The sequence below is a fragment of the Setaria italica genome, chromosome V (genome assembly GCF_000263155.2).
Source record: "Setaria italica strain Yugu1 chromosome V, Setaria_italica_v2.0, whole genome shotgun sequence".
Lineage (NCBI taxonomy): Eukaryota > Viridiplantae > Streptophyta > Magnoliopsida > Poales > Poaceae > Setaria > Setaria italica.
Window position 1 is genome coordinate 31606349 of NC_028454.1, and position 23990 is coordinate 31630338.

Consider the following 23990-nt stretch of genomic DNA (forward strand, 5'->3'; position numbering starts at 1 on the left):
CCTTCGTCTCGCCGTTTAGCCTCCACTTATATAATGAATTTTGTAAATAGTCTACGTTTAATACTCCTAATTAGTATCTAAACATTGATGTGACACTTGCTTAAAAATAAGCAAATGGAACCAAACCAGACCTCAGTCCATGGGACAAACCTATTGTGAGAGATGAAGATACGCATCATCGCACCAGTTGTCGGCAGGGGCAAAGGGGAGATGAAGATACTCGGGTTGAGCGGCGACACATGGATCACGCTCCTGCTCGTCGGGGCGGTTCTGGTTGTGGTGGCGTTAAGCTTGGTCCTCATCTACCGCCGTCGCCGCCGCCGCGGGGACGACTGCGACGGTGGCGGCTGGCACGACACGAACGCTGGCGGCGTGCAGCCGGGGCAGCTCGCATGGCGGCACATCTGGAGCGCTCGGCGTCCGGACGACGACGGGCACATGTGGTGCAGCATCAGCAGCACCGACTCGGACCGGTCGCTGAGCACGGCGCAGCAGATGCACGCGCCGTCGAGCATGTACCTCCAGTCGCGTCTGCATACTGTTGTTTAGACTTCCTGTAACTCTGAATCTCTGGTCCATGGGCTGCCACTGATCATTCTCTGCAAGGCGCCCTGAAACTTTGAACACGATCATTTTCAAAAAATTTATTCTGTCCAATTCATGAATTCGATCGCCTTTACTCTCACTCCAACCAAAGAGGGAATTCACAATTACCTCGTGTGCTTCTTTAGCCTTTTTTATACGAATCCATACATGCCATTGCAATTTGCAGGTAGAAGTGCGGGTGATAGCCACTCACGCCGTTCGTATATAACCCTCCCCCATCTTATCGCAACGGCACCCCATCGCCTCATCTTCTTATCCCCCGCCTCCTCCCGCCGCCGCTGCTCACTCCCGAGGCCCGAGCTCCCCGAGCAAGTCCCCATGGCGTCCACCACCCTCTCCTCCGCCTTCACCCTCCTCTCCCGCCCCTCCTCCTCCCCGTCCCCCTCCGCCTCGCTCCCGAGGTCCTCCGTCGCCGTCCCGCGCCGGGGCCGCCGCGCCGTCGCTGTCGCGTCCACCGCCACAGAGTCCCCCAAGGTCCTGGAGCTCGGGGACGCCATCGCCGGGCTCACGCTCGAGGAGGCCCGCAGCCTCGTCGACCACCTCCAGGAGCGGCTCGGCGTCACCGCCGCGGCCTTCGCGCCGGCCGCCGTCGTCGCGGCGCCTGGGGCGGGCGGCGCGGGGGCTGCCGAGGAGGCGGCCCCGGTCGAGCAGACGGAGTTCGATGTCGTCATCGATGAGGTGCCCAGCAGCGCGCGTATCGCCACCATCAAGGTCGTGCGCGCGCTCACCAGCCTCGCGCTCAAGGAGGCCAAGGACCTCATTGAGGGCCTCCCCAAGAAGCTCAAGGAGGCCGTCAGCAAGGACGAGGCCGAGGACGCCAAGAAGCAGCTCGAGGAGGTCGGCGCCAAGGTGTCCATCGTGTGACACTAGGTATACAAGGACTCCATTTTTCTTTTTCCTCTTCAGTTTTCTTTACTATATGCGGTCCAATCTTTTTGTATCCCCACTGTCGTTCACAAGGAATTGTGGTTTGATATGAGATTTGTGTATTTGTTAGTTCACATATTTGCATGATGTCTCTACCTTGAATTGACACTGAATGCCACATGCTCTAAACTTGTAATGTAGATTTATGATATGACAATGTCAATTCATGATAGTGGACGTTGCGCTTTCCTTGTGGTTGAGAGTGGAAATCATATTTACTGAATGTTAGTTGAAACTTTTAGCTTGAGTGGTCTCTTTTTAAACAATGTGTATTACTTTTTTGCTTCATGATCTTTTTTTCAGATCATGCTGTGAAATTGTGGAATTTTGTTCACTTTATTTGCATCTTTATGCAATACGTGTAATTGATTCCATCCAGATGTTAATTCAACTTGAGACGACCTGTTTAGTTAAACATACATGACCAAGCAGAATTGGGTCTGGATGTTAGTGTTACAGTGATCATGGAAACTGTTTGTCAGCTCAGTCATCCTTAAGTTGGTAATGCTTAGAAAATCTCCAGGCTACACTTCTATATTGACATCTGGTCAAATTTAGGACCTTCCTGTCCTTCATTTTCACAGTAGATCTAATTGTCCATTCCTCTGAGAAATTCATGGTATCTGATATTCCCCATGACATATCACGCTAGCTATTTAGAACGTAAGCTGTATCTTTGCTGTCAGTTCAAAGTGGACACCTAATAGTTCTTTTTATTTAGTGTATCTTTAATCTTGTGATGAACTGATGATGCAGCATTTGGCTTTTTCGTTCAATAGAAGAGTTGATAAAATGAATTTCTGTTTTTGTCGTCTTGCTTGTTCACAGAATCTCTTGTTCACATTTTGAGGGTTCTTTTGGAATAGCCATGAATTTTGAAGATTATTGCCTGCTTGTTTTATTGTTACTTAGGCACATAGTATTACTCCGTTCACATGTCATGAATCGTTATCTATGGCACAAAGTTGTTGTGGGTGTTCTTGAATTAGTTCAGTTCATGTACTTAAGTATCCTAATTATTTGCCATCTGTCAGGTGCTGTATTTCCTAGCTCTCATTCTTTATGTATGCATTTAATTTGCTTCATCAGGAACCCAGATTTATCTCCTTGCAATACTACCTGTACTTCTGACCTTCTCTGAATATTTCGTGATGTTGATAAAAGTCAATTCTCTGAATTATGTTTTGGTTTCCCCTGCATGCAGCATGCATCTATAATATTACTCTGTGTTGAGATGTACACAACTTAGTGTTTCTATGTTGTAAAAATTGAAATCCCCAAATGAAAGTACGGTAAGGTTTATGAAATGTGTCTAGGTGAAAGATGAACAGTATATCACAAGACAATATCTGAGGATTTCCACATATGTTCATCATGTCCTTTATTGTAACAGAATTTTTTTCAAAACTAAACCTTGTGATTCTCGGTTTGACCGCATTAATTCTTCTTATTTTTGCAGAGCAATGTGAGTAAACCCCCTTTTCGTTTGACATGGCGTGTATGTTCCACCAATTGGAGAATGATGTACTTTCCAGATGCATATATCTACTTAGGGAGCTGAACGCCGGAGTTGGTTGTGAAAATTATGTGTTGTAATCCTAGATTGTTTCAAGAGTTCCATTCGTCGAAGCCGTTGATGCTTACGGGATACCTTACATCATTGTATTTTCTACATAATCTTTTAGTCTTAAAGTTGTATTTACATCAAAACACTAGTTCACCGGAACGTGCAGGCTACAGCCAAAATCCTTGGCATGGTATCCTGTCAGGTGGCATGCAGCGAGCAGCCCAAGCCCAGTTCGGATTTGTCAGCCTCTACCGGCAAATTACTCCTTTTATCTGCTCGCAAAATATTCCCTTAAGAAAAACTGCTAGCAAAATACGATGAGCAAGGCATCGTCGAACTGCATCTTGCGGGTGAACTGCTCGCAAAATACTAGCAAGGCATCGTCGAACAGCATTTTGCGAGTGCGAGTTCCAGTAGCATGGTAGCTGCTCGATCGACTAGGCCTCAGTACCATTTGGATTTTGGAGGCTTGGTTGTGATTGTGAGCTGTGATTGTACGAGTGGGGGCCTGGTGAACGGAGCGGTAGCTTATTGGTTCAAGTACCAGCACTGGATGACCAAGTTAGCCTGGCCCTTTGGTTACCCAGTACCCACCGGCACGTATGGATTGATCAAACGGTGATGTCCCAAATCCCAGAAAGACGAAAAGAGAACATTATGCAATACGTAGTAACATTCTGCACCCAACAAAATTGACTACTTGTACATAAATAACATACAGCCAAGCCAAACAACTTTCAGACACGGCTCTTGTACATGAGCATACTCATTTCTAAGATGGCAGCAGATTTATTTGAAATTGTTCGTCTCCATCCTTGAGTTATGATACATGCTGCAGTACCAGAGTTTGTGAACATTACACACAATCCCCCACCTTAAGAACAGTAGCATATATCTTTGCAGATGCGCGACAGGGGATTCAGAAGTCGAAATATATCAACTCCATATCTTCGTGGCAGAAACTTCGCGTTCATGCTTCAGCAGTCTTCTCCGAAGGGCTGTCTTCACCCTTTTGTCCTGTCTTCGCCTTCTTGGCTTCATAGTCTTTCACAGCAGCCTTAATCGCATCCTCCGCAAGCATGCTGCAATGGAGCTTTACAGGTGGAAGCGACAAGTGCTTTGCAATCTCACTGAAAAAGATAGCAATAAAGTCAATTTCAATAATGTCAATTTTGCTTCAAAGGATTCTGATAGTGCCGGGAACAACCTCAACTGCATTGTGACAACAGCAGTGCAGGTGAAAAATAAACGAAAAGATTAGTCTTATTTCTAAAGAAAGCACAGAATAAGACCATAAGTGGCATCTTAGCTTCCTCTTTTGTAACCAGCACACACATCCATTTACTAATACAGAAATTCTAATAAAACCAAAAGAAAGTGAAGTCCCTGGATATGGGCAGGTTTTGTATTCACCGACTCGAACAAGCTCATGACACTACAAACTAACACATCATATCACAGACCCGCAACTCCAAAAAACAAGGGCAAAAAACACTGAAATGGTTATACCTGGCAAATGAAGAAAGGCCATGCTTGTAGCAACTTACAGACCGGAATGTGACATCATTAAGGTTACATTCATCATGCAATCAACTGGATATTTTTTATACAATTAGAAAGGTATTGACAAAATAAAACCAGTGTATTGAACGGCCATCCACAAAGGGAGCCATGAACCCACGACAATCAGTAGTGAACAAAGTCTTCTCTGATACAAACCCCCAACATTCTCACACTGCTATCACATTATAAAGAACAAAATGATGTTTGCAAAGGAACACACAAGCAGCAAGTGCAGGAGTTTGCTAAAAATTGAACAAAGATAGACAGGCAATATACATGATCAAAAAGTTCAATATGAACTTGTTAGGATGACTAAAAAGTGAACAATATAAGCACACCAAAAAATATTGGAAGAAGATATGGATAACTTACGTATTCTTGATAGTCAAAACTTCATCCATTGGTTTTCCCTTCACCCATTCGGTAGCTGCAAGGAGAAAGAAAACATAAACAACCATCTTTACACATTAATAAATATTAGAGACAGCATGTTGTAAGGAAATAGAATAACTAGAAAACTATGAGCAAACAGTCAAGCACTCAAAATTACATAACTTTGGGCATAAGATGGTGTTAAGAGAGGTCCCAAAATTTTAAGAAAACTACAAGCTAACAGTCAAGCACTCGAAATACTGTTTTATTAAGGCCAGTAACTCAAAGGAAGAGCTTTGGGTATCAGGGTTGAGGATTGTTTTTAGCTTCTAATATTGCAACCAGTTACACAGCCGTATGCATCCCAAGGTGATATCTTGCGTATGTTTAATATAACAACAAAAAAACTAAATATAAACCAAATTTAGACAGGAAACCTCACATCCCCCATGTGAGATGATATTCTAGTCATATTGGATTAAATATTTAAATTGATGTTTAAATTAGCAACTTGGCTCCCATGGTTGTTGGCTTACAAGTCACAGAGCACAACTCAGGCAGCACTTGCAATTCATGGCATTTTCAAGCATAACAGCAACGCAGGAAGTCAGATATAGTGACATGCATCAGAACAAAGACGCTCAAACCCTACCCTGATCTATCTGGTGGCTATTTCATTATTTGTACCTTTTTCAGTTTCTAGTAGTCTGAACACAGACTATTATAAATACTTTATTAAACATAATCAAAACTAAGGCACAATCATTTTAGAACCAACTTGGTTTTCAGCAGCTAAAAATTATAAAAGCTACAAGTACCTGAATCTACAAAGATAATGCTACCAATTGAAATAAGAAAATTTCAAGTTATAAGCTCATTATGTTTCTTAAGATGTAACTTCTTGATGCTTCGGGATTGTTCTCCTTAAAAGGATAAAAAAGAGCCCTACTAAACTGCGACTCGCTACAAAACTCGTTTGTCATACAGCTTATCTCTACAAATGGTCACATCACACACATCTGAAATTCAACACAACTAGCAAATTAGGTTAGCACAGCACCAAAAACAGGCAAAATGAAAGGAGGCCGTTAGTGATCCTACAGTAATAACAATAAAAATTAGCAGTACGGTTGTTATATCTCTCAATCAAATTGATCTCTTGTACCACATTTTGTCCCTCAGGTAGTCCCTCGAAAATGACCTATCGTCTAATAATCCAGGTATAAACAATTCAATTGTAAAAGTCTAAATCAATACTAACCTACCTCAAATTCACCATCCTCTGCAAATTACCACATCAATCAGAATAGAAGCATTGGAATCGTTAGAGAACAAATTGGTGCTGCAATTCAATTCACAAAATTACAAGCCCCAATGAGTCTCTCCCTTAATTTGGCAAGGAAACAGTATTACGCCTACAACGGAATCACCGAGGGGGAAGCGAGGAACTCCGGATGTAGCGCCCGGGTTGGGGAGGCTTACCAACGGATGAAGACGCTATGGCGGAGCCGCAGCCGAAGGTCTTGAAGCAGGCGTCGACGATCTTGCCGGAGTCCTCGTCGACGCGGATCTGCAGCTTCATGACGTCGCCGCAGGCCGGCGCGCCGACCAACCCCGTGCCGACGTTGGGGTCGTCCTTGTCGAACGAACCCACGTTGCGCGGGTTGTTGTAGTGGTCCACCACCCGCTCGTGGTACGCCCTAACCCCGGCCGCCGCCGCCGCGGCCGGTCCCGCCTCGCCGGCGGCGCCGAAGCCGAGCCGCCGGAGCCCCGGGGCGAGGAGCCGCCTGCCTCCCGCGCGCAGCATCGCCAACAAACCTGGAGCCGCCTCCGGATTCTTCTGAGCTTTTCGGCTTCTGGATTGGGAGCGGTTGTTTTCTTTTCTCTGCGTTTCGCTCAGAATTGTGGCCGTGGTTTCTATTTGTTGTGCGGCGGTGCGGCGGACGCCGGGATCCGCTGTGGCAAGGTTAGCCAGGGTATGGTGAGATGGGCACGTGGCGCGGTATTTGTGGATCGAATAGGTGTTCGGTGTGCTGTATCGTGCGGGAGGTCCGTCCCGCTGAGGAGGAGATGGGACGCCACGACAACGAGAATGCTCGGAAGGGGATAAGCGTCAGAATTGCTGGGCTTCGGTTGTTAAATTGGGCCTCGTCAGCAGTTGCGTCACGGCCCACCGGTATCCTTTTCGGCGGGCTGGCTGCCTGGCTCTCAAATCAGCAGCAAGGGAAACTCAAGTCAAACAAGCTTTCTGCTTAACAAAGAAGGGAAAAAAAAAAGGAACCGGCAAAGGCGAAGAAAGCTGAATCAAATGCACCAAGATTTATTTCTGATCAATCTGAAAATTTTCAGATGAATTACATTCTCACGTATGCAAATGGGTTGACGAAGTCTTTCAAAAAAGAGGTTGACAAAGAATGGGCATCATCCGTTGCCTCCTCGAGTGCAGTAAATGGTAATTGATCTACGGTATGCACCGCCTGGCAATTATTCGGGACTGTAGATTAATAGCTTTTATGTAGTAGTAAATAATTTATTAGACGCATCAAAGTGAAGCTTCAAGGTTTCCGTGGGAACTTGGAGAAATCTGGGCGTCGTCTCTCCATGTACGCATTCTTCCCTTCCTTTGCCTCTTCGGTGCCGTAGAATATCAGCGTGGCATTACCACCAAGCTCCTGCAGCGGAGGCGAGATCAGTAATTATAAACACGGAGACACATGCATCCTACTGGATACAATAATCAGCTAATTTCAGAGTTGGGTTACGTCTTGAGCTCCAGCAATTATTCAAGAAAGGCATTGTTTGGCAACTATACCTGTAGACCTGCATGGCCGTCATCAGCTGCGTTAAGTGCAGATTTCAGAACTCGGATGGCCATGGGGCTGTTTCTTAAGATCTGCCGGCACCATTTCACAGTTTCTCGCTCCAATTCAGCAAGCTAAATTTGCAAGGCATGTGTCAGTGCATCAGCAATAACATCATAGTAGTTTACTTTCAGCAGTTAACTTTGCAGTGCTCACCGGCACTACGGTGTTTACAAGTCCCATTTTGTCAGCTTCATCAGCAGTGTAGAACCGTGACAGAAACCACATCTCACGTGCTCTCTTTGGTCCAACCTGTTCATAGGAGAAAGAATTGAAGTAAGAATAGCACGCTACTCAATCACTTTTAGGTATGCTAATAATATGAAAATGGAATACATACTTGATGAGGTAATTTGTTGTTTAGAATAAACTCTTCTGAGTGTTGAATGTTATCCAGGACGCAATGACAAACGTATATGCTAGAACATAATAGATCAGTAAGATAACTCACCAACCGGGACATTATGGAAGATCCATACCCAGCATCAAAGCTTCCAACCTGTGATGTGAATTACAAAAGGGGATGTTAAAATACACTACATTGTTTACGATTTGAGTAAGAAGAATGGAAAAGTGTACTTAACGAAACAGAGAGGGGAATTCTACAACAAACTGTTTGTATTGAGATTTGACATATTTCAGATTTAATAAACGGATACAGATGGCATGGTTTAGACCAGAAAACCACCTTGGGCCCTGTCTGCCCAAATATTGCGTTGTCTGCTGCAATTGTCATGTCACAGACCATATGCAAAACATGTCCACCACCAACAGCATAACCAGCAACCTGATAGTAAACGGCACAAGATGAGTCTATAGGATGATGCAAACGAAATAAGAAAAGGGGAATGATAGTGATGATCATACCATAGCAATAACAGGCTTGGGAAGACGGCGGATTTGCACCTGAAGAAATTATGTATTTGATTTTCACAAGGCTAACAATAGTTTATAATGCATTTCAAACTAAAAGGTTAAATAATTTCATACTGCATAACATACTAATACTAGAAGCACCAACAGGACCAAAAAAACCCCGCTCCTACAGATTTACTAATCAGTACATAAACATATACTAGCATTAATCAGGAATTCTAGTCAAACCTATCATGTGATCATCATATCTTGAGTTGAAGCTGAACGATGTAGGTCAGTTCAACACACACTAAAGAAATCAACTATAAAAGTTGGGCAGAACAACTGCATTGCGTGTAAATAAACCATTGATAGAAGACCCGCGCCATTTGAACATGATTGTTTTATAAAACGAGCACAAAGCTTGTCCTACGGGGAAAAATTGTACCCCAGAAGTAATTAAGTATATTTGTACACAAATTTGTTAAAGCAGCGCGTCTGACGCTGACCTGGAGGTCAAGAACGTTGAGGCGGCCAAAGCTATCGAAGTCAACATATCCATCAGAATCTCTTAACGCCTGGTCACCACCGCTACAGAAGGCCTTAGTTCCCTGGTCAGCCAAAACAAGAAGAATAAGCTTATCTCCTCATCTAACCCGGACCCCAGGACGCGAGAATGATGAAATTGCTTACCTTCCCTGTTAGAATGATGACCCCAATCGAACTATCATCTCTGGCATCGTTGAACGCGCGCATAAGCTCCTTCACGGTCAATGGACGGAATGCATTTCTTCTATCAGGCCGGTTTATGGTGATCTGCAACAGAAATTGGGGTTGGACAACCACGAAATGCAAGAACCTTGGGCAATCAGCAAACAAGCTTGATCCAGATCCAGGCAATCCAGCAACCATGCTTTTGCCTGGAACCCAGAATTTCACGCATGGATACCGACGGATGGAGGAAGAACTCGTCACCTTGGCGATGCCCTCTCCGACGGCCTTCTCGTAGATGATGTCAACGAACTCCTTCCCCGACTCGTCCGTCGCCGCGCGCCACTCCGGGGGCTCCGACGGCACGTCGCCGTGCACGCGCCGGTAGCTGTCCCCCGCGGGCGACGACGATGACGATGAGGAGGATGCAGTGGGGGAAGGCACGAGGGGTGGCGTGGTGGCGTGGGTCACCGGGAACGACGGCACGAGGTGGCCAGCGACGCGGGCGAGCCTCCTCTCCGCCGCGTCCATGGCGAGAGCTTAGCTCGGGTGTGCGTGCGTGGCGCGCGTGGTGTGGTCGGTTCGATTCGGAATTGGGAGCTTTGCTGGGTTCTGGATGAGGTTATGGGAAAGGTGCGCCCTCCAAGTCCAGTCCATACCATGCATGCCAGACAGAGCTGTTCGTGTTGATGGGCCGGCCCAGAAGTGAATCACAACATTCGGCCGGTTCGCGTGGATTTTTAAATTGGCCCAGCTAGGGCCATTCGCCTGTACCGGTAACCCCACCACGCATTTTGGCCCAGCTAGTGCCTTGGCATTTCAATTTGGTTCCTTTCGATTTCACATCATCCCTGGAATTGAAAGGTACGCAGCTCAAACAACATATACAACTAACTGACCTGATTAACCTTCCTTCAGTCCCAGCTCAAACAAAATCATTCCAGTCCAAACCGAAGCTCTGCCAGGTGACGTTCGTCACCTGCTGTAGCTTTACTACTGCAGTCCAGCCCGGCAGCGCAGATGATCTGATTACTTATTAGTAGCTAACCAGCTCGGTGTAGGCCGCCCTTAATACCGGGTGGTCGTAATACCGGGTGGTCGTTAGGGGTGTTTGGATCTGAGCTAAAGTTTAGCTCGGGTCACATCGGATATTTGATGCTAATTAGGAGTATTAAATATAAACTAATAGTAAAAATAATTGCATAAATAAGGACTAATTCGCGAGATGAATCTATTAAGCCTAATTAATCTATGATTAGCAATATTTACTGTAGCATCACATGCGACCCAAGCTAAACTTTAGCCTAAAGGCATGTTTGGGACTGCTCCGCTCCAATTTTTTCAGCTCCGCTCCCAAACTATCTTGCCAAATACCTCCAGCTTCAACAATCCCAATTCAAAAAAAGTGGATCTAGAGGGCAACTCCAAGGTTTGGTGCTCCGAAAACACAGGTTTCATATCTTCTCTTGGAGTTAGGTGGAAATTACCCACCAATACCACTGGTTACGCATACCTCTTCGGCAAAAAAAAAAAGATCGCTACTGTTCCACCCCTTCCCCTCCGCCTCCGAGTTCTCTGTGCGCCGCCGCCGCCTTCCTTCTCCTTCCGGTGGCAAAAAAACTGGCGGGATGGACGTCAGCAATGATCCACAACTCCTCAATGATGAAATTACATTGATTACTCCTCCATCTGGATCGATTTTGACCCAAGCACATGCCGCCCAAAAAGTCCTCACCGCCAACGCCGCCCGTGCTGCTAGCTCCACCGGCCGGAGCCCTTCCACCCGCCGGCAGCCATGGGGACAGCTTCTTGATGGTACTCATATCCGTGTCGTTCTGTCACCCGATGAGATGGTAAGATATATTGGGAAAACTGGAATGACAACTCAAAATGTTCTAGCTATTTGTGATTTCGATGTGCGTTTCACTTATTCATCCACATGTCAGCCCAGAGCTATGCATGACACAAGTGTGTTGTACAATGCAATTAGAGTGGATGAAGAATTCTTCCCATATCCTCCACAAGGTAACATCACCTTTATATGATTTATGTTTTACTTATCCCAATGTTGAATAAATAATAACTTGTATTATCTTCTCATTTTGCATGCAAATACTATGTCGTTGATGCGGGTTATCCTAATCGCTCTGGGTATCTAGCTCATTAAAAGGGTGAAAGGTATCATTTACCCGAATGGCATAGGGGTATGGAACCAAAGACTCCCGCGGAAAGGTTCAATCGTGTTCACTCATCTATTCGCAATGTTATTGAGCGAGTGTTTGGACTATTAAAATCGAAGTGGCAAATTCTCTGCAAGATGCCACCGTACCCCATGTACAAGCAAAAGATGATTGTTGTGGCTACTCTGGTCCTTCACAATTATATCCGTGAACATGGAGGTGAAGACATTAGCTTTGATCGATTTGATCGTGATCCTAATTACATACCTACTATCTCGGAAATCGGAAAGGTATAACAAATATACAATTTCTCCCTTAGCGTCCGACCGGTCTACTTCCAATGCCAATGCTCCAACTATCGATGTATTTCATGATGAGTTGACCACCGCCCTTTCTCTTGCTTGAAATTAGTTAATGTTGGTGTGGTTGATTTTGCAATATAATTTGGTACCACTTAGGTATATTAAATTTTTATTGGAACAATGCGGTCTATATTCTTCAATATGAAAATTTTCCATGGATAAAAATAAGATGAAGTATAATAGAAATGTGTTTTATAATTAATTCACGTTTAGTTCTTATTAAAATATTTGATGATGCCCTCCCTCTCTCCGCGGCGCCAGGCCAGGCCGCCGCCGGTCGGTCAACAGTCTCGGTGCCGACTGCCGACAGCGGCCGGGCTTGCCCCAGCCAGGCGGCGAGGCGGGGCAGGGCACCGCCCGATGGGTCATGTCACGCCGGGCCCGCTCGCTCGCTCGACGACGACCGCTACGATGACGACGACGGGGTATAAAGCCCCCGGAAGGGATTACGGAGTATGTTCGACGGCGGCGGATGGGCCTACCGACACGCGGGCTTGCGCGAAGCTTTACGCGGCGGGCCCACGGCCATTCCCCTTCCCGGCAGCAGATGTTTACACACGAAGAACACCATTAGATTTGGTACTCGTAGTTCTTATCGTAGATCTGCAAGAATATCCTATGATTAGCGCACATGTATCTGCGTGTGCTCCGGTATATACGTACGAGTCCCCCGGCAGGCAGTTTGATGCGTTAAAGTGGCCCGGGACGGATGGTTCAAACCTAGAGAAACGGGAAGTGCTCCAGGGGACTATCGCTATCCAAAAGATGCCGGGCCACGGGGCCCCAGGGGCACACCGATCCTGTCTCTCTCCAATCGAAAGGCAAAGCGGCCAAGCGGGGGAGGAGAGCCGAGAGCGACGGGAAGCAAGCCAGGGCCTCTCCGGCACTCCCCCAACCAAAGGACACCAATCTCTAGGCTTAACTCTGGCCGTGTCGGGACAACTTTTTGAACGACGATCTCCTCGGGCGGATCCCCTGCCCCCGCCACCGCACCAAACACCAGCATGTCTCGCCTGCGCGTCGCGGCGTGACGCGAACCCGGTGGAGTAGCGTCGGGCGCTCGTGCTTCCCCGCTTGTTTTTTGTCCCGTCTTATTTTAACTCCTGCACCAGACACGCAGCAAGCGAACAGATCCCACACGGAGCACAAGGCGCACAAACCCCTGTCAGATTTGAGCATTACGCCGCTGCGAGGTTCCTGTGCTCTCCGCTCCGCTCCTCGAGTCGCAAGCAAATCATGGGGCGCCCGTATACTCTGCACGCCTTCGCCCAGCGGCCACACATCTATTTCCCTGCTTAGTCAAGCATCAAAGCATCATGAAACACTATTCCAAAGGTTGCCGGAGTATTAGCAGGAACGGAACAGCAAACACGGCCTGCTTTGGTGCCGGTCGTGCCGGCGCTTTGGCCGTTGGGGGGGTGCAGTGCAGTGCGGCATACGGAATGCCGGGGGGTCCACAGGCTTTCGCTTTCTCTGGCATCGCTGCCTCCTTTGACTTGGCAGGGGGGAATTACCAGCAGCAACGCTGCAGTTCGTAGCAGTGGTGGTAGTGTCTATCATCGATAAAGGGGAAAGGAAAACACACCCACAGCAAAACAAAACAAAGGAGAAGGGGAAAAGAAAAGAAGCGCCTACGACTAGCAGCAGCTGCTGCAGGAGGAGAAGGAAGGAAGCATGCAAATGATCAGGGGGAGGAGGGCGAGGGGAGGCTACAAACCCTGGGATCCGTATCGGATCCCCGCCTGGGTTTGCGTGCGTGGAGGTTGGTGCCAAAAGGCGGGATCTTCTATGCCTGACCGCGACTGTTCCTTGGACCGATGATCGGATTCGATTCGACGCGGCACTTTTGATGGAGCTCCTCCCGGGGGGGCGGGGCCATCATGGCGAATGGCGCGGTGGCCGTGGCGGTGGTGGCCGTGGCCCGTGGCGCCACCCCACAATTATATCGCCGCCCGTCTTTTCCTGTGTTCCCTCTCCCTCCCCCTCATCCACCTCGGCTGCTTTGCTCTTTTGCTCCTTTTGATTTGCGTTGTTGCTTGCCCCGTTAGTTGTTCTAGCCCTGCTCCTGCTCTTCTTTTGTTCTCGCCACTCCCGTTGCCCTCTTTACGTCCGATACGGTGGCCTTTGCTCTTTTATCCTCTTTCGCGTTTGGAAGCTCGCGGTCGCAGCAGCGCTCCCCTCCTCCTCCTTGATTCAATCATGTGCCAAAACGTGCTGCTAATTACGTACTAGCTGCAGCTTTATTTTCCCGTTCAAATGAGATCGCCGATCGATCGATCGATCGGATGCGGCAGCAGAGCAGCACCGAATCGTGTCGTACTGTACGTAACATGACGGTTCGATCAGGACATCGTCTGAGCTGTATGCATGCGTCGGCGCAGTCAAACTGGATCGGATAGCGTACCACACCAGACACCACACTGCGTGCGCATGGTAGGGCAACGGTTGCAGGCAGGCAGGCTCAGCTCGGCAGCTGGAGTCTGGAGGGCGCGTGGCGCGACGGCGGCAATAACTTCGACCGATCGTGTCATTACAGGATGACGTCGTCGGTCTCCATCCCTTCCTTCATCCCTTGGATGGAAGGGAGAGGCACCGGGCGATCGATCGATGCAGCGCGCACCAGGCTCGGCTCGCTGCGCCGTGCAGCTTTTCTTCACCTAACGGATGGACGACGCATGCATGCATGGCATGCATGCCCCCGACTGACACCCGTCTCGTTGTTGCTAGCTCACTCCTCGGCCGAGCTGAAGGCCTGAAGCGCAGTGCTGGGACTGACCGACTGGGAGGAGGGGATCCCACGGCAAGGGCGGCGAAGAAGCCAGCCGCCGCAGACAGTCGACGACAGATCGAACTGTGCCCCTCGTGATCGGCAAACACCAACCCACGCAGCGGCACCGGCAGCCGAGCGCCCGAGCTCCGCTCCGATGGCCTCATCTCCTCCACGTCCCCATTTGTTGCGTGGGAGACTGTTCCCGGCTTCACGTGGCCTCGCTTTTGACCGGGCGGCCACACCGCTCTTTGACCGCGCCCCCGGCCCACACCCGCCAACAAGGCAGCAGCCGGACAGACATCCGCCTCGCGTCCTTTCCCTTCCCTCTCCGGCTCTCCCTGCTGCATTGCATCGCATCGCGTGTCGCGCCCCGGCCGGAATCCCAAATCTGGCAGGGCCGGCCCACGCCACGCCAGCTTCCCCACACCACGTCGCCGCTATAAGAACCCGAGGCCCCCCCATGCCCTGCCGCCCCACATCCACACGCCACACAGCGCCTCGCCCTCTCGCCTCGCCACCGCACAGCGACCGCGCGTAGCACGAGCTAACCTACGCGATCGAACCGTAGCGCGCCCTGTGGCCAGTTCCTAGGAGAGACATCCCCTCGATCTCGTCTTCTCCTGTCCGAACCCTCTCCTATATTAATCTCATCATCCCGATACCAAGGCCGCCACCACCACCACCACCACCACTTGGAGCAAGATCGTCAGGGTGTTGATAGACCCATCTGTTCCTGCCAGCAACTAGCTAGCCAACAAGATGCTGCACGAGGCGGCGCCCTGCACGTGCGGGCTGCTCTACGGCAGCTGCGGCGGCGGCTGCTCGCTGCTGTTCGCCGCGGCGGCGGAGGACCACTACTACAGACACTGCGCCGGCGACGGGGAGGCCGGCTTCGGCGGCAGCGGGCCCTACGGGGGATCGGTGGACTGCACGCTCTCGCTCGGCACGCCGTCCACGCGCCGCGCCGAGGCGGGGGCGCGCGCGCCGGCTCCGTCCGGGGCGCTGCACTGGGAAGCGGCGGCGCCCGTGCCCAGCAGCTGCAACGGCGGCAGGCAGCAGGCCGAGAGCGGCGCGGGGCGCGGCGCCGCCGAGGCTAATCACGCCGCCGCGGGCGCCCGCCGGTGCGCCAACTGCGACACCACCTCGACGCCGCTCTGGAGGAACGGACCGCGCGGACCCAAGGTAACGTGACGTCGTGCAATCGTGATCATATCAATGCATTGTTATTTCGTTTTCAAGTATAAAATGCTCGGTGTCCTAATCTTGATCGGTTTGCTGCGTGCAGTCGCTGTGCAACGCGTGCGGGATCCGGTACAAGAAGGAGGAGCGGCGCGCGGCGGCCGCGGCGGTGGCGCCGGCGACCCTTGCCACGGACGGCGGCGTGGAGTACGCGTCGTACGGGTACGCGCGGCAGCCGCAGCAGTGGGGCTGCTACGGCCCGGCGGCCGTGGCGAAGGCGGCGTCCTTTGGCATGTTCGGCGACGCGGCCGGCGAGGTGGACGCGTGCCTGCCGTGGGGCCTCGGCGTGATGCCGTCGTCGTCGCCGGCGTTCGGGGCCGTCCGGGAGATGCCGAGCCTGTTCCAGTACTACTAGGTACCACACCAGTAGCTTAGCAGAATGGTAGACTGCAAGTCCGAAGCCTCCTTTTTCTCTTTCTCCCCTTTTGGTAACAACAAGATGCTGTACTTCTTTTTGAGGGCACGAGATGCTGTACTTGACCAACGACCCAGCTGCATCAAAAGCCGAAGCTGATATGGATCAATCCGATTTCATTCACTCCTGCTCATCTCTTTTTCCTCCTTTTGCTCTAGCAGTTGCAGTTCTCCATGCATCATTCGCGGTTCTTGATTCAAACATACGGGTAGTTCTGTCTTCGTGTTTGAATCTTGCTGCATGATGATGATTTGACGAACTACTACTAATCTAGCTTAGCCGTCACTTGAAACCTACAGATTTGTTTGGAACCTACAATTTTGGCACGCAAGAGCCAAGAGTGCAGCTCAGTACCTAAGAGGGAAAAAAAAGTTGTCATGTTCCAAATGTGCAGCATTGGCCTTGTCCTGCTTTGGCGATCATGATTGGGTTCATTGGGGATACCGTGCACAGCTGGCTAGATTTGCACCTTTTGCTGGGGCCAACGGTCAATCATCGGTAGCTGCACATATTTCGGGACCCACAGGCCACAGGCGTACGGGCTCTCCTTTTTACTGCTAGCTTCTCCCTGCTACTCACGTTTACTTAATAAGAAAATTACCATCATATCACGCTTTGGATAAACCGATAAACATATTAGTGCATGCGAGCAAACAAATGGAAGACACCATTACGTTATTGGAACTTATATAGAGAAGGTGTCTAGTCCTGGGCAATGGATTGGCAACGCTGCCTAGATGCTTCGCACCGATCTCCCGAAAATGCCAGTGGCTCTCGGGATGTTCGTCAGTTTGAGATCAATGGTCTCTAGTGAATCGCCGTCTCCCTCCTCAACCATCATCAGTTTCAAAGAGCAAAGCACCGTGAACCCAAGCCATTTACCGTCAACTCTTCTAAGGCCATGTTTCCATGAGGCTGAGGACGCCTCAGTTTGGCGCTAGCTGCCACGTACGTCTAACCTCCGCTGTCCGCAGCAGCTCTAGCGCGAATGAAAGGCGGAGCACCAGCTGGATCAGGCCATGGCGAGCCTACGTAGGCAGGGCAGCGCAGGACGACACGACTAAGTCACCGCCTTGCGGAAGCATACGAGTCTACGATCCGAAGGGCGTGAGCGTCGTCAGCGCTTCGTACTTCGCTAGCTGCCGCGGCGTTGGGGTATGATGCTAGTGACAGCTGGATGGTCGTCGCCCTCCCAGTCCCATGGCTGGGCTGGGCAGCGGGCTCAACGCCGCCCTGCTACGCCTCGCCGTCCGTTGTTCGGTATGGGAGGTGGAGGCCAAAAAAGCCGACGACGCATTGCATATGCATGGGCGGATCCACTCGTTGACATGCTCCGGCGACGTGCCGCTTCTAGGTCCATGTTGATCTGGAGACGTTCGATGCTGGCATCGCTGTGCTGACCGCTGATGAGCGATCGCCCAGTGCCCCAGTCCATGAGACCTGCGAAGTGGCCAGGCACGGTGCCGGTTCTGAGATGGCTGTCCACGAACTAATCCGCACACGCCGCCGTCGCCGGGAGAGCACGGCCGTGCGTGGCGACACGCGGAGGTGGGTGAGGATGGCGTGCACCTGATCGTCGGGGAGAGCACTAATATTCCGATCGAGATCACGGCCGTCGGCCGGTTTGAGTTGTCCGTGGAATCCGGTCGTGTGAAATTTTGAAACTGCAAAAACTACAAAATCATATGCAGATCTATAAACAGTTCCTAGTATTTTCAGCAATTGGGCACTGCAGTTCTGATCTGAACCAGATCGAATGCAAAAATTACAACATCATATCGTCGGGATGTAAACCAGAAGCTGTAACGCATTTGCCCAATGATCTTACTACAAGTGAAAAGAAGAGAGGCCATACTTGTAACTAGTCTGCTTAAAATAATACCAGCAATTCCTATATATAGTTCCGTCTCTCTCTGTCTACGGACCAGAGGTAACAATTGATGCATGGCCGTAATTTTCTGAAGTACAGCAAACATTTGGAGTTGTGCAACCTGAAGGTAATGAGCAACATTTTAGTAGGAACATGTCAATGCGTATCAATTCAAGCTCACTTTTGGTGGCAGTTCCAGACTACTTGTGCTTCCCTCCAGCATTTCGACGACTCTAGTCATTGTAGGCCGATCAGTTGGAATCACTTGGATACACCACAAACCTACCACTATCATCTTACGCACGAGCTCTGTGGTCTCACCATTAATCTCAGAACCACTGATGCAATATTCATCTAAATGTTCATAAAGCCATTGAGGGAAATATTGGCTACTAGACTCAGTATTTGCACTTATATTTCTGTCCCTTGCCCCAACCATCTCAAGGACCATCATTCCATAACTGTAGACATCAGACTTACTACTTACTGTTCCAAATTGCTTTGAGAATACCTCAGGGGCAATGTAGTCTATTGTTCCTCTTGCACCCACAATGGAGATAGCGCTATCTTTATTCAAGCATAGCTTGGCCAATCCAAAATCAGAGATCTTACGACAAAGGCCCTGATCTAGTAGAATGTTGTGGGGTTTGATATCAAAATGTACTATGCGTGTACTGCATCCTTGGTGGAGATATTCAAGTCCTCTAGCAATGCCAATTGCTATGTCAAATAATTTCTCCCAACTTAGTGCATTTTCATTGTTGATGTTGCTGTTGAAGGCATACCTTTCAAGTGAACCATTAGACATGTACTCGTAAATGAGAGCCCTTTTGGATCCTTGCAAGCAAAATCCTAGAAGCGTAACAACGTTGACATGAGAAGTTCTGCTAATGCTAGCAACCTCATTCATAAATTCCTCCCCGTCACCCTTGGTGTCCTTTAGCATCGTAACTGGTACTTGGCGGCCATTGGCCTGGAGAGGTTGCCCCTGTATACAGCATCACATCCACCTTGGCCTAGCTTCACAGAAAAAGACTTCGTCATTTTTTTTTTTACTTCTGCGTAAGAGTATCTTCTCGGATGTAGGTTCTCATTGTTCTGTAGAAAGATCTGGATCCTTGGTTCATCCTTCATTCTAAAGGGAAGCAAACCGTATTTATAAGCCAAGAAGAACGCAAGCACAATTAGACACAGCAGTAGAAGGCACGATGTGCTTGCAACAATATCTGCATCACAAAAAGACATTACAGGTAAATAATTTTTGCTAAATGGTCTCAAAATCCAACTTGAAAAGAAATCAATAAGGCTCCGTGTCACTAGTCAGTAAGGATTTTTTTTTAAATTGAAGAAGGCTTTGCAAAAATGACAGCATACAAATTAGTAAATGAAAAGAAGCACTAAGGGTGAGGCCAAGATGGAGGTTCCTTACACTTTTTAGTTCTTGTATCATGCCCTGCAATTATACAAGCGAAGAAACACATAAGTATATAGAATTTGCATTATAAACATCTTACAAAGCTAACAATATTTTACCATACCAGAAACAGATTATCACTTGGCTTTATTTGTCATCAATTCATCAACAGCCAGGTGATCGATACCAGAATAACCGTGTTAGATCAACAATAAACAAGGAAAGTGGATTGTAGTTCCAGCCTTCAGTCTACCAAGTTAGGTTGCACACTTGCACTTATAGTAGAATAACAAGAATAAGCAATTACTCTAATATCGGATCCACGGATATAGTTAGAAGGGGATCCCTTGTCAGGGTCTTGCCCGTCATTACCATATGTTTGACAAACGTTTATGATTGAGGACACAGTAATCAACCGTCTAGATTTATGTCTTTTTCACAAATTAATTTTCCTTCAATTTTCATTCGAATTTAGCTATTTATCAATTGTGTTTGACATGGACTATTTCGGTTAATCTATATCGTTAAATCATGCTCATCCTTTTCCGATTAATGTGTCAATTTGTAGCCCCACTCAGCTAATGTGGCGGTTTCTTTTGAGATTCCCTTGTATATTAAAATAATAATAGATAGTATCTTCCAGAACTTACTATGTCTACAATCTCCTTTTAAATGGCCATGACAGTTTCCTGCCATCCTGCTAAAAAAGAAAACTAATTTCCAGAAACAATGTTTTTTTCAGAAGCAATGTTGTTCAAGACAAAGCAAGGAGGTACTAGTCATCTGTTAATCTTTTCTTTTCAGGTAAAAAAAAACAATTACAGATGGGAAAGTGTCCAGATGGTGTGGACTTACGTTGCCGGGTGAATCATAAAACTAGAAGTAATGCCTGGCTTTGCATACACAACAAAATTAGCTTTAGAGCGCATAAATCTTGCGATTCATCAGTTCAAGAGCTTACTTGACGCTGATGCCGTGCTGGGCCTGGCGCCACTGCTTGTGCAATCCTGGATGCCCACCATCCCGTCGGAGCACAAGCAACCTAGGAAGTCCTTGTTCTGGCTGTAGGAGCAGCGGCCGCCGGACTGCTCGCACGCGTGGCATGTGTCCGTTCTAATCCCGCCCCAGCCCAGCTCGAACCCCTGCTTAAGAACTTCACCGTATCCGCCCTTTGTCATCAACATGGACTGACTACTTGCCATCAGACTCTGGCTTCTAACTGGCGCGATGACAATCTCGCTGCAGTGCCCAGCCAAGTCGGACCGATCTAGAGATCTGTTCAGCTCTTCACATGTGAACACGAAAGAAACTCCACCGCCAGACGGATCGCTGAACCCCGAGCAGTTGATTTGGTACTTGTCCGTGTCGAAACCACGAGGCAGGGGATCGCTTTCGCGTGGCGCGGCGTAGCATCCGTAGAAGAAGGTGAGGTTGTCGTAGGAGCTGGTGTTCCGCTGCCACCCCTGGCCGACGCTGACGTTGTGGCGGACGCTGGGGCAGCCGCCGCCGCCGAGCACATCGCTGTCCGCTAGAATGATCGTCTGATTGTTGTAGAAGATGTTCTTCACGGTGTAGCCATCGCCTCCGAGACGAATGGTCGGCGTCCAGGCCTCCCCCTCGCCTCGGCCGCAGGAGACGTTCAAGTCGGTGTAGCCGCAAGTGTAGGACGTGTAGTCGGCCGTGACTTGGGTTGTGTTGGAAAGATAGAACGGATAGTGGATCTTGACACCACCGCAGGCGAACGATGTGGTGCACATCGAACCATCGTAGGTAGGTGGAAGAAGGGGCGTGCCATGGGAGCCGTGGACATACACGCCGAGGGAGAGGAAAGCACAAGCAGGGTAGGAGAGCCATGGCTCGTGTGGGCTTGTAGCGCAGGAGTACAATGGGAGGTGGAGCATAGAAGCAATGGGGTCGTCGTTGACTCATAGTCAAGAAGTGCGCCGGGAGTCAATAGGAAAAAACATCAAAATACGGGCGTGTTAGGCCGGCAACGAGCCAGAGATCCATAACACTTGAACAGATGCGGGATCGATGACAAGTTGGGCACACAATGTTATATATAGTGCCCCCGGCGAATCCTGACCGTGACCACACACAGTTGCGGAGTGGTTGACGGGTGAGCTAACCTCACACGGAGAGCAGCTAAAGAAAAACACGCTATCATCCTAGCGTATGTGCCACGGGACGTGTGGAAGGAGCGTAACGGCTGCCCAGGTTGTCATTTATAAATATTGGTTAGTATTGTGAAGCTCCAATTCTTAACTGGAAGGGACACCAAAGGACTCTACCCTTCCATCTCTTGGATAAATAAAGAAAGAGGGTACAACTTTTTTTTTTCATCTTTCATCAAAGAGTTGAACAATGAAGATAGATGGCAAGTGCGTGATCGATTTAATCAGGTCGTGTAGGAACAAGGTTCACATCGTTTGTTCGTCAGGATGCCTCCTGCATACACTTCCACTTGACACCTATTTACACGGCTCGTCTCATCGCTACCTTATCCTATTTCCATACTTCTGTCGCTCCATCCCCGTATGGGTGGAGAACCCGTCGCTGTCTCGGCTGTGCTACCGGCGGCTCTAGAGAAGTCGGAGGAGAGAGCACTCATCTTGAGGTGGGCTTACTACTTACATGCTTCATAATTGGAAAAATGGGCACTGTGGAAGTACATCCCACTCAACAAAAGAAAGATAATGGAGAGTTGACCGAAATGAGCACTAAAGACTTTTCGGGAGATCTCCTCCAAATCACCGGTATGACTATCGAAATCGTGAGCATCAGCATGTAGGTTCTAGATCTCTGTAACGCCCGCAGAAATCACTAACTAAAATCACCCGTTAAAAACCGTTTTTAAAATCTTTTTACCGCTGAGCTCCCGGAAATCGGAAACCTCCCCGGCGATTTCGCCGTCCCGGTACCCATGCCGACCCCCACCTATCTTTTTATCTGTGCCCGCGAATCTCGCCGCGTGCCGGTGTCAGACGCCGTGCGCGTGCTCCGACCGCGTGCCGCGAGTGCCGCCGGTCTCTTCCTTTTTCTTTTTCCCCTCCCCTTTTTCCTTTCTTTTTCCTTCTTCTTCTTCCTCCCTCCCTTCTTCTCTCTCCTTCTCCCTTCTTTCCTGGCACCCGCAACCGGCCCCAATGCTTTAACTCCGGCGCCCCCCCCCGTTCCCTGGCGCCATACCGGCGGCTGGCCCGGCCAGCCGCTCGCCAGGGGGGCCCGCCGCCCACGCCGCCGCCCCCTCGGGCCGTGCGCCCGACCCGGCCCCCGGGTCACCTGCGCCGCCGCCCCGACGTCCGGTCGCCCGGTCCCGCGCGCCACCACTCCACGCCACGCCTCCGGCCCCTACCTCCCCGCCCCGGCACGCCACCGTGCCGTGCCGGCCACTGCCGCCGCCGGCCCCAAGCGGCACGACCCGTGCCATACCACCGGCGCCCCCTTGGCCCGGACCCCCACCCGCCGCCGGGCTATAAAAGCACCATCCCGCCGGACTCCAACCGCCGCACCCCCCACCGCTCAGCTCGCCACCGCCGCCTGAATCGCCGCCGCCGCCGCCGCCGCAAGCCGCCGCTTCCCCTCCGCCCGAAGGTCGACGCCGCCCGGCTGCTCCTCTCCATTTCCCCCCGAGGTGAGGGGCAAAACGGGCCCCCCTCCTCTTCCTCCACCGCCCGCCGCCCCCGGCTCGCCGCCGGCGACGCCCGGCCGGCCGACCGCCGGCCCACCTTCCCTCTCTCTCTCCATCTCCAAGTTCCTGGAGAAGAAGGAGAAGATTGCCTTTGATTTTAGATCTAACCCCCAAGTTTCCCTAAATTACACATAAGCCCCTCCACTTCCGAAAATAATTACAAATAGGTCCCTGATTTATTCAAAATCAGTCCTAAACCGCCGTTTAAGCCCCTAATCCTTGTTTAACCCGTCATTTCATGCGCCAAACTCCCTCCAATTAATCCCAAATTTTACCACGTCATCCTCCAGAATACTTTCGTCGATCCATATCCAAATTCCCCAAAAATAATCCTTCCGCCTATTTTCCGTTCGCGTTTCCTGTTCGGAGCTCTCGGTTAAAAATCGTTTTCTCTTTATTTATTTGTGTGTCTGTTTGTGTGTGCCGTAGATCGCGGATTGCCCGAGGAGGAGCCCGAGGAAGAGTTTGATCGCGAGCCCGAGCCCGAGGACCAGTACCGCGAGCCGGAACTCCCGGAAGGCTTTGAAGACGGCAAGTCCAATCTCACCCTTTTGATGCATACTTAAAACCTAGTTTTTCAAACACAACCT

At 49.7% G+C, this 23990-nt stretch overlaps 4 protein-coding genes and 1 pseudogene across 4 annotated transcripts; 2 read left to right on the forward strand and 3 right to left on the reverse strand.

The window, feature by feature from the left end:
- The first annotated feature begins 831 nt into the window (after nucleotides 1-831).
- Nucleotides 832-3306, forward strand: LOC101783790 (50S ribosomal protein L12, chloroplastic). The gene is made up of 2 exons (XM_004969320.3): nucleotides 832-1476; nucleotides 2993-3306. The coding sequence occupies exon 1, from the start codon at nucleotides 925-927 to the stop codon at nucleotides 1468-1470; it is 546 nt and encodes a 181-aa protein (XP_004969377.1). The 5' UTR covers nucleotides 832-924; the 3' UTR covers nucleotides 1471-1476; nucleotides 2993-3306.
- Nucleotides 3307-3767: 461 nt separating this feature from the next.
- LOC101784203 (iron-sulfur cluster assembly protein 1) lies at nucleotides 3768-6936 on the reverse strand. Its single transcript, XM_004969321.2, has 3 exons — nucleotides 6518-6936; nucleotides 5036-5090; nucleotides 3768-4230 (listed from the first exon to the last, which is right to left on the reverse strand). The coding sequence occupies exons 1-3, from the start codon at nucleotides 6840-6842 to the stop codon at nucleotides 4071-4073; spliced, it is 540 nt and encodes a 179-aa protein (XP_004969378.1). The 5' UTR covers nucleotides 6843-6936; the 3' UTR covers nucleotides 3768-4070.
- A 399-nt stretch (nucleotides 6937-7335) lies between these two features.
- On the reverse strand, nucleotides 7336-10068 carry LOC101784601 (1,4-dihydroxy-2-naphthoyl-CoA synthase, peroxisomal). The gene is made up of 9 exons (XM_004969322.3): nucleotides 9727-10068; nucleotides 9445-9567; nucleotides 9261-9362; nucleotides 8764-8802; nucleotides 8585-8683; nucleotides 8348-8395; nucleotides 8053-8148; nucleotides 7848-7970; nucleotides 7336-7707 (listed from the first exon to the last, which is right to left on the reverse strand). The coding sequence occupies exons 1-9, from the start codon at nucleotides 9991-9993 to the stop codon at nucleotides 7591-7593; spliced, it is 1014 nt and encodes a 337-aa protein (XP_004969379.1). The 5' UTR covers nucleotides 9994-10068; the 3' UTR covers nucleotides 7336-7590.
- Nucleotides 10069-15250: 5182 nt separating this feature from the next.
- LOC101784999 (GATA transcription factor 15-like) lies at nucleotides 15251-16561 on the forward strand. The gene is made up of 2 exons (XM_004969323.3): nucleotides 15251-15956; nucleotides 16060-16561. The coding sequence occupies exons 1-2, from the start codon at nucleotides 15534-15536 to the stop codon at nucleotides 16366-16368; spliced, it is 732 nt and encodes a 243-aa protein (XP_004969380.1). The 5' UTR covers nucleotides 15251-15533; the 3' UTR covers nucleotides 16369-16561.
- A 1608-nt stretch (nucleotides 16562-18169) lies between these two features.
- Nucleotides 18170-21715, reverse strand: LOC101775313 (annotated as a pseudogene).
- Between the last annotated feature and the right edge of the window lie 2275 nt (nucleotides 21716-23990).

What these genes read in the sequence shown, in the direction of transcription:
- LOC101783790 (XM_004969320.3), top strand. Translation starts at nt 925, where the DNA reads ATGGCGTCCACCACCCTCTCCTCCGCCTTCACCCTCCTCTCCCGCCCC.
- LOC101784203 (XM_004969321.2), bottom strand. Translation starts at nt 6,842, where the DNA reads ATGCTGCGCGCGGGAGGCAGGCGGCTCCTCGCCCCGGGGCTCCGGCGG. An exon ending in CATAGCGTCTTCATCCGTTG is followed by an intron (nt 5,091 to 6,517) that starts GTAAGCCTCCCC and finishes TTCTCCTTGCAG; the next exon opens with CTACCGAATGGGTGAAGGGA. An exon ending in GTTTTGACTATCAAGAATAC is followed by an intron (nt 4,231 to 5,035) that starts GTAAGTTATCCA and finishes TATCTTTTTCAG; the next exon opens with TGAGATTGCAAAGCACTTGT.
- LOC101784601 (XM_004969322.3), bottom strand. Translation starts at nt 9,993, where the DNA reads ATGGACGCGGCGGAGAGGAGGCTCGCCCGCGTCGCTGGCCACCTCGTG. An exon ending in TCGGAGAGGGCATCGCCAAG is followed by an intron (nt 9,568 to 9,726) that starts GTGACGAGTTCT and finishes TTTCTGTTGCAG; the next exon opens with ATCACCATAAACCGGCCTGA. An exon ending in TCATCATTCTAACAGGGAAG is followed by an intron (nt 9,363 to 9,444) that starts GTAAGCAATTTC and finishes TTGGCTGACCAG; the next exon opens with GGAACTAAGGCCTTCTGTAG.
- LOC101784999 (XM_004969323.3), top strand. Translation starts at nt 15,534, where the DNA reads ATGCTGCACGAGGCGGCGCCCTGCACGTGCGGGCTGCTCTACGGCAGC. An exon ending in ACGGACCGCGCGGACCCAAG is followed by an intron (nt 15,957 to 16,059) that starts GTAACGTGACGT and finishes TGCTGCGTGCAG; the next exon opens with TCGCTGTGCAACGCGTGCGG.